The following is a 16,323-nucleotide window of genomic DNA, read 5'->3' as shown; positions in this document are numbered from 1 at the left end:
ACACACACTTTCTGTTAACACAACAAACCGCAAAGCGCTCGGTTCAGAAGTGGCAAAACACGCTGCGAGGAGTGACCTAGTTTTTTCACAGGAGCAGGTTCATTGCTATGCCAGCTGGTGTCACGTTAGGAGATTGATTTTGGGCAGCAAAGGCTGTATTGCAGGCACCATCCCTACGTTTAACCACACAGGGCGGGAGGGAAAACAATCGCAAGCGGGATGGATAATTAAAACCAAAAAGAGTTTCTTTTGGCAGCACCCTCTAGGTAGGCCAGTGAAAGACAGGGAGGGTCTGGCTGACTTTGAGCTTCTTGAGGGATTTTGGGAACAGGACCTCAAATGGCATCACCAGAAATCATAGCACCAAAAGGGGCTGATCTGAACTTCCAGGGTTGTTTTAGAAGTTGGAGGAAGCCAGCGTCGTTGTACTCTAAAATAAAACGGGCACATGCAGTGTCTTAGGGCTTTAAGGCTGGAAAGCTGGATATTTCCAAAATTGGTGGGCTGACACAGGAGCAAGGGGAGACTGGACTTTGGGAGCCAGCCCTGCCAGCAATGCTCTGGTCTGGTTTGGAGGCGATTGCATGGACAGAACCACCTAAGCACCTACCAGACTGCAGAGGATCTAAAATATTTATGTAATTTATATAGCTGTTAGGGTCAGTGTAAATATTGTGTATGGACTTTACCTAAAGCAATTTGTGATCCTTTAATGAAAAGGACATGCTTATACTTTTAATAAATATTAACTCTTTGCATATGCAAGGTGGAAAAGATTGCCTTGAAATTCCTAAATTATTGCCTGTATATTGGTAATGCTAATGCTAGGAACAACCAGAAGCGAATGTTACTTAGAATGTAATGTAGAATGTAAGACATCCTTCATTTTTAAGATAGGCCATTTTAAATGTCAATATTCTAAAGCTGATTTTTTTTAGACTGGTGTGCATTTAACTTTTGCTGAGGTACACGTGTTTTAATAAACCATTTCTTAGCCTTTGTTCATTGAGACTGTAGTGGGTTTACAGTTTCCGTCTCAAAGACTTATGCAATATAATTAGTCTACTGCTTATTTCATGGTTTTGCTAATTATTTTTGAAGGAAAAAAAAAAGAAAAACTTCTACTTTATGTGTTTGGACCCAGAGGACTGTACAGTAATAGCAGTGCTTGCCAAAATAATTTTTCAGGACATTCGTTTTTCTGGAAATTCATTTGAAACATTCAAACTGTACTAAAGGTCTTGCATGTTAGATGTTTCTAAGAATTCAATCTGCTTGTTTAATCTCTTTATAATGTTTTTAACAGTTTTGTTCAAACAATTTAAGTTCATTTCAATCCTGGACTTTATTGACAGGAAAAAAAAATGATAAATTGTCTATTCAGTCTCTCTTCTTAATTAACTGTATTTCTTAAAAAAAAAAAAAAAATCAACCCAGTTGTAAGCAAACTGGTAATATAATAAGCTTGTATTTTATCAAATGGACTGGATTTAATTTAATAAATTAAAATGTATTTTGGCTATTGGTTCTTTCCCTTTTTTTTTTTTGTTGTAAAACACAACCCTTGGGTATTCAGCATTACAGGACGAGTTGTCACTATATTCTCTCTCGCACAGCTGCACGTGCAGGGCAGCAGAGCACACGGGACACCAAGCAAGGTGTCCTGGAGATGCCCAACTGCATTCACAGCCATCAGTTCCTCACTCCTCAGGCTTATGTGTAGGCACAGAACCCAGCAAGAACGGCTTCCAAGGCACATTTCAAGCTGTGGCCCCACGGCCGATCTGAAAGCACGACTGCTTTCCAAAGGAAAGCTGTTGCTCTGCAGAATTCGTAATCACTTACGGGAATTCTCCCACACATTTTCAAAGGGAAAGCAAACTATTCAGCAAGCAGTCCACCAACATGAAGGGGAGAGGGGGGATGAACCAGCGATACCAATTTGCTACATTCACTACGGAATGCACAGAGGATGGATCTACTTTGATGTAGGTGCCTTTCAGTGGTGCTCACAGCCACCCTGGTAACAGAAAGGGATGAGCAACTTGCATTTCACTCTGCCATTACACACAGACCACGGGAAAATGGTGCTGGCTTTGAATTTTAACAGAGACCATCACTTTACAGTTGCTTCCAAGAACATTTAGTGAGCAAAGGTGGCGAAGGTACAACCAGCTTCTCTAGACAGTGCGATGCCAGCTCTTCTAGCTGTGCCTCAGGAGGCTTCCAGGAGAAAGCCAAAAGCTCACGAGCTGTTGCCTGGCTCCAGCTACAGGAGGGATGAATGGAAGGAAAATCGAGCAGGTACTTACCGCTGCAAGGGACAGGGCGATGCAGCTGTCTGCTGACATCTGCAACATACCTGATTTTTGCAGGGGAAGTGCCTGCCTCAGCCAAACTGGAAGGTATCACACCAAGTTTCACTGAAGAGGGCAAATGTACAAAGGTTTTGCAGGCTCCAGGGTGTCACTATGTCAGGACTGCTTCCAACACAGCTCTCACATCAGGACTTGTCTTCCCAATTGCTCTGGGTTCACGTCCAAGTCCATCAAAGCTTTCCAACTGTGAATTACACAGGGTTATTTGACACAGAGAAATGTCTTTTGAAAGGAAGGTTTTACACCTGAAGCTTTGTAATTTACTGCCTCTAGGGTGACACAGAACCTGCTTGCTTTGTTCCATCTTGCTGACACCCGGCCTGTCGGGATGCTGAGAGTGTTGTGTGCCAGCTGCATCTGCTATGCCGGGGAGCTGTGAACACCTGCACTTCCACATGCTCAGGTGAACCTCTGGTGCTGAAAATACTCCATTACTCAGGACAGTTCTTGTTACCTGAACTTGAAAAGTTCACAAGAAGCACATTAATGCTTTTGCACAAACCGCACATTTCTCTTTGCATTCCACTAATTTCTTGGAAGGTGAACAGACGCAAACCTCTCACCTCTGCCTTATTCATACCAGTTTTCTTCATCTTGGCCACTCAGTAACATACGATCCTAAGGACCAACCTGGTTTACCACAAATAGATGTAGATGCCATGTAGTCCAGAGCAGCTGCGGCTGTTTTTCAGGGCAGAGATGGCACAGAAGGGATGGACGATCCCTCAGTTCCCAGTGGCACAGGCTTTGGTGTCACCAAGACTGCACCCAGGGACCCAGACACACAGCTTGCTCCTGCACCAGCTCTGCGTGCAAACTGCTTCATTTCTGAAGCGGATGAGCCAGCGTCTTCTGGGCAAGCTGAGCGTGACCACTGTGTCCTGGAGATGGGCTCACAAACACGTGGCCTCTCCAGCCCCAGGAGCATATAGGTAGCACAGCCTGTGCTCATTTAGGAGGTGGATCGGGTGGGGGGAAGGTTGTTTTTGTTTTTTCTTTGTTTCTCACCATCCGACTCTATTCTAATTGACAGTAAGTTCAGCTAATTTTTCCCAAGTTGAGTCTGTTTTGCCTACGACAGTTATCAGCACACAATGTCCCTGTTTTTATCTTGATCCACAAGCTTTTTCATCTTATTTTCTCCCCCTGTGCTGTTAAAGGGGAGTGAGAGGGCAGCCAGCCAACATCAACCCACCATGCTTTTCAATCTTCCACGCAAACCAATTACTTGCTGTTAAAACAGGCTGCTCTGGAGGATAAAAAGTTGGAGGAGCTCAGCTTGCTCCTGGCTTCCCTTCCCCCAAGCTCCAAAAGCAAGAGCTTTTTCAAAAAAAATTAGAAAAGGGAAAAATTACCTTTTCATTCACATCAATTCCACAACCACCGAAAAAAATTGAGAATTAAACCACCCCGAATATACAGAGCACACAAAAATATGTGGATCTGGAGAAACTTCTCAGTGTGAGGTGACAGTCAAGACAATCCTATCACAGCTAATAAAAGAATTTATTGTAAACATACGTATCTTACACAATTATACAGTATAATACAGATAACATGAAGGATTTAAACACTCAGCATTACAAATAGGGGTAATATTTGTAAAGAGATCTTTAACTTGTATCAAGACTCTTTAGAAAGCCAGAGAAATATACCGTAACATTTCAACACACTGTATCCTCCGTAGCATTCCACACACACCTGAATGGGTGCATGAAATTCCACAACCTCTAACTCATCTCCAAGCAATTCCCACAGGAACTTCTCACCAACGAATTATTCTCCCACCACTTTTCAAAATTCAAAGCACTTATTGCAAACTCTTCCTACATCTGAAGGACTAAACAAATGTGTTATTTTCTATCTGCTTTTAACAGATTTTATTTTTCTTCAGCAAACTTTATATGTTATTAATATAGCGTCTCCTAGGAGAATAACCTGTGGTTGCTCAGAAATGTAGCAGTAGATCTCCACTGCAAGAACCCCATTAAGAACAAGGGGCATTTACCTGCCTGCTCCAGGGCCAGGTTCAGGACTCGTTCTGAAACTCCATTCCTCACAGAAAAGCAGGACACAGGCAAGGAAGCCACAATTTGCAAACAGATGCTCAAAAGATGAGCTCCTGCATCCTCAAGAGCTGCTCTGGGCTTATCAAAGTCCCAGAAACTAAGCCCACAAGAGACAGGGGCTGGAAACACGTGTCATTGCAGAAGATCATAGCACGACTGAGTTTGCCCAAAAGGCTGTTCCCACACAACCTGCAGGCTGTCATAGCGATAGTGACAGATATCTTGAAAATGCCCTTCTCTTTTGTAAAAGCTGTGTACAGGGGCGCCTGAAAGCAGTATGGACTTTGAGCTCATCACAAAGCGAGGGGCCTGCAGTTCCCCAGCTACCTGGGTTCTTCCAACACTGAGCTCAAACATCATCGCCACTGCTCGACTCCCACACTGACCTCAGCTGAAAAACTGACGCCAGGGCTAAGCTGTGCACTTTACTTGTGCAGGCAATCCTGCACTCGGCTCACCCAAACAAGCCAGGATTATCTGTCGAACCCACAGTATCTGTAAATGCCCCCTAGAAAGGGTGTTAAGTCCTCTGAGTGTCATTTGGATTTCATCCATTGGTCCCATTTCCTGGACTCAAGGGCCAGGATCTGCCACTCTTGTTCAGCCAACTGTAACCCCCTGTTAGCTCCGATGAACTGAGAGGGGCTTATCTGCAGACCCCAGTTCTGTTTCAGGTGGAGAAGACAGGCAGCACCTCAGCTGAGGTGCACAGTACCTTCTTCTGGACCTTCTTCAGTTCCAGAACTGCATCAAACCTACGCTGCTCTCCTTGGAAGCCTGAAATGATCCTCTAACTGAACCGTCTTCCGCAATTCCTACACACTACTGGAGCTACCATCGCCTGTCTTCTAGCCCAAAAAAGCACCAAAAGATAACATTTTTAAGATTTCTGTTCCTACCTCAGGCTGGGAAAGGTAACTGTAGGTTACTGTTTATAAAAGGCTTTGTACTGTCAAAGCACGGCACCAAGAAGAGCGAGGCCTCAGCACACCCCTGTGAGGTAGGTATCCTGCTCCCCATGCTCAGAGATGGGGAAACTGAGGCACAGAGTGATTAAATCAAAGGCCATGCAGCAGATCAGAGACCCAGTTGAGATCAGGGCGTTGGAGGTTCTGGCTGTTTGACCCATGCTCCACTCATCTGACATCACTGCCTCACAAAACAAGCACCCTGAAAGCATGACAGTCCAAGAGGAGTCCCACCAACTTTACAACGGCTTGTTCACACTACTAGCAAGCACTCGTGGGTCTGGACAGAGGCGTGGTGGATGTGGGGTGGGTCAGGACGTTGCCAGCAAAGCCTTCTTCAGTGAGCTGTTGATAGCCAGGCTGCGGACATGTCTCCTACACCAGCGATGTTCCTGAGACAGGTAAGTGCTGGGGTTAGTAGCAGAACTTCTTCCTGCAGTCAAGACATCAGAGGAGCTCCCCACAAGCAGCAAATCTCTGATTTTTTGATCCTATCAGACCTCTCTGTGTTGAGCAAAACTTAAGCCAAAGTGGTGCTGCTCCCACAGCACTTCACAATCCAAGCTGATCATTACTGAACGCTGTCAAAACATTAAGACTTGTACAACACAGCAGGTCACCTGCCCACCAGGGTAACACTCCAAACCTCCTGGCAGCCTGGGGAGGCACTCGCTGGGCAAAGAGTTTCAGCCAGTCCAAGCCCACAAACACTCAATACTGTCCTTGCGCCTCTCCTGTCCCACGCAGGACAAGTGGTCAGTCAAACCTTACCAAGCCTGACCATGGTTTGTTCATCTTGATTGAGCACGTGCCAGTCTACCCTTTCTGACGTGACTAAGAAAGGTGACATCTCACACCGCCTCTAGGAGAGGCAAGGAATTTGGTTATGTTACACTTAGCTGAATAAGCTATCGATAAGCCTCCCCAGCTGTGTTCTCGGTCACATACATCACAGACGAGCAGGACTGGTAGGATTTGTTGCCACCATCAGCCTTCTGCTCCCCCACACCCAAACCTAACCAACAAACCCACCCATCCACTCAGATAACCCACCTTTAAAACCTGCCTTTGACTCGTCTCACATTCAGAGTGCCAAAGCAACTCTTCTGCCCACTGCATGGGGAAACCAACTCGTATGCAGACTGCATCAAAAAGCATTATTTCTTTTCTCAAAAAAAATGTTCAATCTCATCAATACAGATGTCCCAGAGGGACCAGGCCTGTGGCGTCTCTCACAGCTAGTAACTCAATGCAAACTGACGATGTTTGTTCAGCCACTGAACATACACTTACCAAGTAAACACTGACATTTAACGGGCTGATTTGGAACAGAGCATCATTTTGTTGCATTAAGGTGCATCTTTAATCGGAGGTAACAATCTAGTAGCCCAATGCTATAAATGTATATAATAGTGTCCTACAGAAATACTGGATTTGTCAACCCAACTTCAGTCATAGATCCACCTTTCCTGTAGCATCTTCTCTGCTCTAGTTCATTGCTCCTCGTTTAGTATCTTCATATTTTTGTTTGTGAGGAAGTCAAGAAAGGGAATATTACAGATGGCTTTGTGAATATTCATCACTGTGATTTCTCTTGGAGTCCTGCAGGGAATGCATCAGAGATGCTATTATAATACATAAAAAGACACATGTCCATAAAGCAGCAAGTCAATAAATTTACTAAGCGGGGAGAGGGGGGAAGAAAAAAGGTACATTTAAAAAAAGTATAAGAGAGCAGGTGTTAGAGCAACACAGGACAAGCATTTAAATGTCACAGCACAAAAAAGCCACCCTCAAATGACTGGAGTAAACATCCTGGGCACTGGGGAAGGAAAATCAAGTGCTGAAGTATTAATTCTTGGCCTTCTGTAGCCCAGAATATGTGTATATATTTCTATATATAACATACATACGTTTATAAATATTTATATATTTCTTATAAGTAAATATTTCAACTAAGCATTTTTTCATAGTGTTATTGTTTTCAATTCAAGCTATCCCAAATCATGCTGCTGAACAGAAATCAAATGTGGTCTCATCACTACCATAAAAATCACTCAGTATCTGGGCCAGAAAAGAGTATATCAGTAAAATAAAGAAGTGATTATTTAGGTTGTTTAAGCTCTGTCTGGCCACGGGTAAATTGTCTACACGGTAATCTGAGATGGACAAGAGTGGGAAGGTCCTTCCAACATGGCTCTGTAGAAATGGCTCATCTGCCTTTGAGCGTGGCAACACCAAAGAATCCTGCCTGCGTTTTTAATGCTGTCTGTGCTTCCACCCCTTTGCCATTATGGAGCTAGGAGATGACAAATCCCCTCGTAAAGCCTGGATCTTCCCAGAATACGGTTCATAGATTCCCTCACTCACATGGTCTGAGCCAGACAAAATCTGACTAAATTCCTCAAGCGGTTCAGCTCTCAGAGCTGGCCTAAGCGGTCCAAGAGCTGCCGTACCTGTTGTGAGGAGCTGTCTGGTACGCCACGGCCAGCGCCTGCCGTAGGATATCACTCATAAGCTGTTCAGTGGCCTGTGACAAAAGACATGAGGAGACAGCATTATGAAAAGAGGAAAGGAACATGCTATTTGCTGAGTATCAGTGTAAGAGCAGCCGAAACTCTGGCTGACTTCAATCCTGTTTTCCCTCAGCAGGGTGCAGTTCAAGATGCCCAAGTGAGTTTTATTTGCAGAGTAATAGGAACTGAGTATATTCCACAGAAAAAAAAAAGAGACCTATACATGCACAGAGCTCAGACTGCAACCACCCAGCCTGGTTTCTCTCTGGATCTGCAGAGCAGTATGTGCAAAGCAGGGGAGGTCTAGTGCTCCAGAGCCTGTGCTTCAAAGAGCATTTTAGGGCCCTGTCTCTCACACATCAGAGCTTGTTTTGTACATGGCAGATTCCAGACATTCTCCCGGGAACTGTTATTTGCTCGTTAGCCACTCCCCGTGGTCACCAGGCTTATGTCAAGACACTTTCACAAAAACCTCCCAGCCTGCGCAGCAAGAAGACAGCAGCCGTATGGTCTACACACCTGGCTTAATCAAGGTTCAATCAAAAGCTAATTAAGGCTCTTGGCTTTCTGTGCCTGTATCAAGACCAGAGCAGAGGTTTCTGGGACGTTTGGTCAGGGCAGCTGGCACAATTCTACAATTATAATGGAGCAATCTGATGGTTACAATCTGTGTCTACACGTGGATGTATCTGTATCCAAGTGTGTGTGTAACCTGGACTCAATTAGCTTTTGTAAAACTGATCTGATAAGCAGCAGTCTGTATAAACAACCCCCAAAATTGACTTTGGCTTGAAATACAGCTGAGCACTGCTAAAAATAATTGGTGTTAGCCTTCAGTCCAAATCCAGGAACTCCAACTCCATGCTGTTCAAAGCTTTGGTAAGAAACTATCTCTGTTTTTCCAAAAGTCATTATGACAGAGAAATGGTTTCTTGTACAGTGCAGAATTGCTGTAGTCTGCAGAAATTCAGTAGTCTCCCAGCAGAGGCAACCCAGGCAAAAAGGAACTGAACAGTATATGGAAAACAACAGCTAACCTTGTATAAAATAATCAAGTCTTACAGAACTCTGACGGATTTCCCCCAGTTTTCAAGAGTAGGAAAAAGTAAGGGGTACTTTCAGAGTTATGGGATGAGTCAGTATTACTGGAGGTGAGAATCTGGAAATCGCTATTCTGTGTCCAAGCCAACAAATCAGTTAGAAAGTTGGAAACACACACGGAAGTATATGACACTCTTTGGTCAGCTATATATCTTCCTATACATGTACAAAGATGGACATCAGACTCTGCATCTCCTGGTTTGATAAATGCATATTAATAAGGATACTCCATATTTTTTTCTACATTACTGGGTTAATAGTTACAGAACAGTTCTTCTTGTGAAGTAATTTCTTACCTTTAAAATCATATCTTCTACTACTGACGCATAAACATTCTTTTGTACCTCAGCAGGCTGAAAAGAAATCCCTATCTATAAAATATGAGAGAGAAAAAAAAATTAGTACATCAAATAACACAACCCATGTTGTACTACAGATGAGAATGAGATTTACATAAAAAAAAGATACTACAAAGAGTAGATAAAAAACAAGCAAGGAGACACTGCGGAACTTTCAAGCAGTACAATCTCAGGCTTCATTTTAAAAAAATCTGGAGAATATGAAGCTTGGCCATTAGAGCAGCCTGCAGAAATGCCTCTAAAACACAGAAGTAACAAAAGCAGGTTTTAATTTTTGTTTCAGAAAGTCAACACAAAACCCAGGCTGTGTTGAATGCCTTTGGATTGAGAATGGAAGCTCAATTTTAAAACTGTACATATATTCAATCCATCTACTCATCGTTTTTCCTGCACCTAACTGGCAACTGAAACCACTTTAAACAGCACTCCTGGCACAAAAGTTCCACATCGAAAGGCGTATTTCGTCCTCCAGTCACACTCTCGTCATGCCCGTGCCCTCATCACCTATATAGCAAGGGACGAGATAAACTGTAGGACCAGAGTTTTGTCCCTTCATGTCAGCACTTGAGATGGAGACAAAGATCCTTTCTTTCTCCCCCAGCTGCTCCACACAAACCCTTCCCGCTGCTCCTGTCTCTGCTGACAGCGCTCCAATGGTGAGAGCTCTTTCCTACAAGCTGGGTCATCACGAGACTGACTTTCCTTCCTGCTGCTGTCAGAGAAGACTCTCCTCTCCCTTTCTTTTTGAACAGCGGGAAGAAACCCAAGCAGTGGAGAAGTTTGCTGTGGTCTTAGCTTTACTGCAACCCCCTCTTCAGGAGCTGCAAAGCTCTGGTCCAAGCAATGAGCCTGAATCTTTCACATGACGGAACAAGAAGAGCTCAGTGCTAGTGCTCCCCTTTCATAACTTTCCCTTGCTTCTAGCCTTCCAGGATGATTTCTGGGGTGCTAAGCCCTGCAATACAGTTACTCTGACATGACCTCCTGGCTGGCATGCTTCACTTACTCCTGCCAGCACTGGTCAGTCGAGTGCCATGAGTCAGAAGGTCCAATTTTTTCCAGGGCATTCATAAAAACTTTCATAGAGCACCCAGAGGCCCATACAGATGAAAGGCAACTAAATAAACATAAGACCCCAACTAGCTTAACAGCAGTTCTTATTATGATTCACTCATTACCTTCTCTGCAGTATCCCTCACAAACTCTGATGCAGGCAAAGAAGCCAAGTAGAACTTCGTCTCCTCTTGTTTCTCCTCCTGTTCTTTCTTAATGTTTATTTTTAATGGCTCACTAAAGCTCAGAATGTCTACTTCCTCTTCATGTTCTGGTTCTCGTTTCAGAAATTGCTGTAGTTCCTCTAGTTTTCGGCACAGCTCCTCACCACTGCTGTAAGATGAAGGACATTCTGAAAAAGAAGCAATCAATTAAACACATGATAAGTTATGGAAAGCTGTTTATAAACAGATGCACACTCAGAATAGGGTAAGAAATTAAGGTAATTGGAAGTTTTTTCTGTAGTTCCCAGCAAACATAAGGATGAACAGAAATGCAAACAGTCATTGAAAGCCTTCTAATTATACCTTCATTACACTCATGGTCCTCTCTCTCATCTGCCCCTACACCAATCAGGAAGGCTGCATTTCAGACACAACCAGGCTAATGTGAGCCTCCGAAACATTCTCGCAGAAGCTTTTTGACAACTGCCAAAGCCCCATTTTCGCTCTTCCATCTCCTTGGAAAAATGGAGTTTTCAACTGTGTAGGCACCAAGTAGCACTAAATCATCTTTTACAATGCGACAAGTATTATCACGCTTTAAAAAAAAATAATAAAAATCAGAAGACAGATTTGCAGTGGAATTACAAAAGGGTAACCTCTTCCCTGCATGTTTGACACAAGCCACTACACAATAAAGAGATTCTTTTCTTCAAAGACAAACACGAATCTAGTTATTTAGAAACAAATATTAAAAGGTGCAGGTAGGCTTCCTTTCCACCTTTAGCAACTGCAATGCAGGGCCAGACTTAGCAAAGAATAATCAAATCCATACACTTCTTGGAAATACCTTAAATCCCTGTATGTTCAGAACAGAAAAACATTCAGTTTTGGGAAAAGGGTTATCTGAAAGTGAAACAAGGGAGCTTAACTGTGAAGAATGGGCAAAACTAAAGATGTATGTTTGGTACATTCTAAAACGGACTGTGGTAATCTCAGAGCTATGCCTAGTACAATAATGTAGCAGCTGTAATAACGCAACGTTAAGCTTCACACAGGCAAATTCACTTCACTTTTGGAGGTAAACTGACCCCCACTGAGCTCCACACTGTCGCTGCCAGTTTTGGGTTTTTTTTTGTACCTGAACTCATTCACTCTGTTTGCACGGTAAGTCTTTGGACAGAGGCTAAGCTTACCCAAGGACAGAACTGTCATTACCCCTGTGCTTAGTCTGTGTGCCCAAATGTGTAAATGATTCCACTGTGGGGCTAGAATCATCTCTCATAAGATTTATCTACACTGGGCCTCTGAAGGTCCCAAAGCACAATAAAACCCAAAAGAGGCCCCAGAAAACATCAGGACTGATAGGCACAAGAGGCAGCCTCACTTGTAGGCTTGCCCTTACAATCTCCAAATTCTGTTATTCCCGAGCGAATAGAGTTAAAAAAGAAAGAATCCCCTTCTCTTGAAGAAGCAACATGTGTGCACGTACAGTCTCGAGCCATTTAATAAACAGCATCTTTGGCAAAAAGGAGCTTTCTGTCCCTCCACACTCACCTGGCTCACTGTCGATCTGCGTCAGCACGTCTTCAATCGAGTCCTCATCGTTCCGCAGGGTCTCGGGGTCAGGGGGAGTGTAGCCGTGGCACCGGCACCAGTGCACCACGTGCTTTGTTTTCAGGGGTGTGATGTTGTGAAACCTGGGGTGCTTCTCTGTGATTTCTTGCAGGATCTTTCTCACTGTCATCGCTCGTTGCCACTGTGACAAACCAAAGGGAAAGCCCGTCAGGCTGGCTAAAAATGTTTAAGGCTAGACTACGGCCCAGAACAATAATCCAGTTTGCAAGGAAAACAAAAGGAATATGATTTTTTCAGAAGTCAAAACAATGAGGAAAAACAAGTGTGGAAGGTGGTCCTAATCCTGATATTAGGCAGCTCTGGGCAGCTCATTTAAACTCTATTTTCTCATCCAAATAAAACCTCGAATAAAGCAACATACATTTACCACGGCCCAGACACATCTGTCTTGACTTGAACTGTCTCATCCCTCAAGTAACACCGTAACATGGCATAGTGCAAGAAATCCACTAGAGAAAAATATGCTGCTCAAAACTTTGGTCAAAGTCCTTGCTCATTTAGCTGGCAACAGCAGAGGGTCTAATCAGTCCTAATGTCTTCCCCATATACGTCCATAGCAAGACGACAAAACTATGAAGAAATAGGGGGAAACATCACAACTACAATACAAAAAGGTCCAGGCTAACTGAAATATTTATCTTTGGTAAGCTGACAATCTATTTCAGCACTAGCATTGCTTATGTCAGATCCCTCCGTTCTCTTCCTACAGAAACCAGATACAATCCGACGAAAAGACGGATCAAGTATGTTGGGTAAAATTTTCATGGGCGTAATATGTCACAGAAGAGTGACTAGGATAATGTATTAACAGGAGAGTTTGCAAAAATTCTGATAAAAATAATTTCAAAACCATCTTTCTTTGGATCAACTGAAAAACAACCTTCAGAGTCCCCTCTGCTTGAGAAAGTCTCTGAGCAATTGCTACCTGGACCAAAAGCAGTGTGTCCTGCAGTCAGGAATGCTTCCATTTACAATGCGACAGACTTCTTCAGAAAACAAACCAGCCAACAAGGAAGGTTCCATAATTCAGAAATCCTCCTTGCATCCCTAATGACTGCTTATGAAACACAGGAGGAGAGGAATTACCTCGGCTGCCCTCCTCTTTCCAATATTCCAGCTGTAATACTGTTCCACTGAACTGGCACAAAAAGAGCTTGCATCTTCACCTAGAAAACAGAAAGCCAAAAACAGTCTTAAATTTTTAGTAAGTGAAATAAGATAAATTCTGGGTTTGATGTTCTGTAGTGAAGAGGGAAATTTTTTTCATGCTCACGGGATCAAGGACTGTAACTCCCTAACTCTTACCAATGCTGTGCTCTCTTTGAGCACAGCACAGATATGTGCAGACGCTTGTTTTAAGCTTCTTCTTCCCCCAAAAATTGCAATGGTGTAGACCTGTAAGTCTGTCTTACTGGTCAGAGTCTCTTCTTTTGGAAAGCATTATTTTTTTTGCCAACAAATTACAACACAAAAATGGAACAGTGAGGTTTCCTGGCAAAAACATGAGAAGGAGATATGAATCCTAAGCAACAGATTAATGAATGCCAGAGAGCATCTCTGTAGGCCAGAGAGCTGTAAGTAGTGAAAGCTTTACTGTGCCGCCCACTCCTGCTTTGCTCACTGCACTTATCTTGAGAAGGTTTCCAGGACCACTTGTTCAAAGTGCACTAGTTACCAAAGAAAGCTGATAGATTTTCAGCTGTGTACATGAGTAAGAGGTGTGCAATTATAAAGTACCATAAAAAAATTAAAATGTTTCTCTGCAAACTACCACCTCGGTTTTTTTTGGTTTTGTTTTTGTTTTTTTAAAAAAAGGGCAAAAACCCCGATAACAAACACATTCCAGTGCTGACCTATGTTATATTTGCAAGCATTTCTGAAAGCTTGGTATTAAAAAAAAAAACCAACAACATCTATTAAGGACGAACCAGGGAAGAGATGACCTACTTGCAGCCATTATGTGAGGAAATACAATCTATTTCTAACCAAAAAAAAAGAAAGTTAATAACTGCTGACAACACACTTGGCTTTATTTTAAGAACCTAATTCTAAGCATCTTTCGAATAACCCCTGGAGTAAGCTCTCTAAGATAATTATTTCATTTCATTCTGACTTTTAATAACTTTTGTGGCTACGGATTATGCAAGGTATTCTGTTGATACAGAAAACAGAAAACAAAGCCTTTTAATTTACTACTTACTCTTTTCAGCAATTAATGGAACCTTCTTCACTATTGCTGTTAAAAGCTGCTGGATGTTCTCCACATACTCTACACTGCAATGGATAAAAAACCACCCACAATCACTGTTGGAAGCAATGAATCAGATGCAGAAGGTTTCAAAAATCACTACATGGTTTAGTCCCTAGCCCGAAGGCATTATAGCACTACTAGTCTGAGGATAAACTGTTCTGCCCCGATCTGGACAAGGTATTTCAAACAGCTCTTCCTCTTGCCAAAGTGTCCACATTTGAAGCTGCATTTGCCAAGCTGAGGAAACTGAAGACAGCCTTTGTCGGGCAGGCTTGGAAGAAATCCCTGCATCATCTCACAAGCTGCAGCACAGCTTTGAGGGGTAAGATGCACTGGTTAGTGCAGGCCGTCCCAGCAGGAACACGTGATACTGCACGGGAAATTTTTTACCTACAGAAGTTTAGGTAAGTTTTACTCAATCAGTCATACTGTATTTAACTGGCAACAACTGTATTTTCCATTAGTTGTTTTATAACTAAGACAATTTCCAGTGCGTAGTGACTTAGGATTTATTCCCGTCTCTTACACACACTCCCCATCAGGGTCACGTCTGCAGGGATATGTCAGGGTAACAAAACTTTTCAAAACACGGAGACAGGAAGAGCAGAAGAAACATCCGACACAGTACAAGAAATATGCAGAGAAAATTTTGCAAACTGAGTTCTGGTGAAAACAACACTAACAAGTGCTTGCGAGAGCATCACAAACAGGGCAGCAGAATTCAAAGCATCCAGTGAACAAACACTCCAGTAATCTTTCTTATTTAATTCTAATTCTGAACCAAGGTAGAACTCGTACTAAGTCATTACAGAAGTACATTAGTTTAACATGACTAGAGAGGCAGGAAGAGAGACAGTTCTACTCATTCCAGATGCCTCTTTTTCGATCTGCACTTTGCTGGGCAGTTTGACCTCAGTAAGGACACACAAAGGCAATGGGAATTATACAAGCAGTGGACAGTAAAGGGGTTTTAGCAGCTTGAGATTCTAGCAAACTCCAGAACAACTGCAAATCTTCAAATATTTTTTTCCCCTTTCATGAGGCCTGATAACAAACCCATTTACAAAGAAAATATTGCAACACTGTCTGAAACAAATGCCACCCAACAGGATTAGTACTGATACAGCAGCGAACGGGATAGATTTTAAAATGTATTTCTAGGTCAAACAACACTACTGCATGTATCCCTAGAATCTTCTCCATTCTCCATGGTGTTTCAAAGATCAGAAATGCTTATAGAGAAATGAACAATTACTTGATAACGTAATTCCCAAGTTCGGAGCTCTCTTCTGTTTTTACTGCTGCTTGGCCTTCTTGGGTACCCACAGAACTGCAGTTTTGTCCTGTTGAATCAGGCTCCATCTTAACTTCAAAGAAACAGAGCACATTTTAAAAGACGAGAAGTACCAGCCAGCTTGACAAATAGCGTCTTGTGAGACTCCAGTAAGAATAAGGCTCTTACATAACATCACTTAATTTGTTGTTTCTATTTTGATTGTTAAGCATGAACAAATTTGGCCTTCAATTCTGCTGAAAGAAGGCCACCAGAACATGTTCCCCCTCCAAATCTCAACACGCCCTCATCTCATCCTTTTTAGAAAATCTGCATAATCAATTGCTGATGCTTTCCACATGACTGCCTGATCTAAATTGAACTGCCTGCAAATGTGCGTTGGCCTTTTTGTAAAGAAAGAGCTGGACAGAAAACTACTAACGGTTTCAGCGAGAAGTGACACTTCGAAGTGAGAACTTTTTTGAAGACATCACTGATTTTGACATCAGTGAACTTTGTCACATCTAGGGCAGAACTTTGGTGAGACAGAAGCAGG

At 42.8% G+C, this 16,323-nt stretch overlaps 1 protein-coding gene across 9 annotated transcripts in view; it reads right to left on the bottom strand.

Annotated features, from left to right (window-relative positions):
* Positions 1-3,874: 3,874 nt before the first annotated feature.
* YEATS2 (YEATS domain containing 2) overlaps positions 3,875-16,323 on the bottom strand; it is a 47,682-nt gene continuing 35,233 nt past the window's right edge. For 7 of the 9 annotated variants that reach the window (XM_065639819.1, XM_065639821.1, XM_065639820.1 and 4 more), the window contains 8 exons: positions 15,750-15,861; positions 14,444-14,517; positions 13,330-13,409; positions 12,163-12,364; positions 10,570-10,796; positions 9,329-9,403; positions 7,872-7,945; positions 3,875-7,017 (listed from right to left, as the gene is read on the bottom strand). In XM_065639819.1, coding sequence (XP_065495891.1) covers positions 6,909-7,017; positions 7,872-7,945; positions 9,329-9,403; positions 10,570-10,796; positions 12,163-12,364; positions 13,330-13,409; positions 14,444-14,517; positions 15,750-15,861 — 953 coding nt within the window. In that variant the 3' untranslated portion in view covers positions 3,875-6,908. Of the gene's footprint in view, positions 7,018-7,871; positions 7,946-9,328; positions 9,404-10,569; positions 10,797-12,162; positions 12,365-13,329; positions 13,410-14,443; positions 14,518-15,749; positions 15,862-16,323 lie in introns of those variants that run through there. The other 2 variants (XM_065639817.1, XM_065639824.1) reach the window with 2 other exon arrangements.

This window comes from Caloenas nicobarica, chromosome 8, assembly GCF_036013445.1.
Source record: "Caloenas nicobarica isolate bCalNic1 chromosome 8, bCalNic1.hap1, whole genome shotgun sequence".
Lineage (NCBI taxonomy): Eukaryota > Metazoa > Chordata > Aves > Columbiformes > Columbidae > Caloenas > Caloenas nicobarica.
Note: the sequence above shows the minus strand (reverse complement) of the source record. Positions and strands in the feature narration are given on the sequence as shown.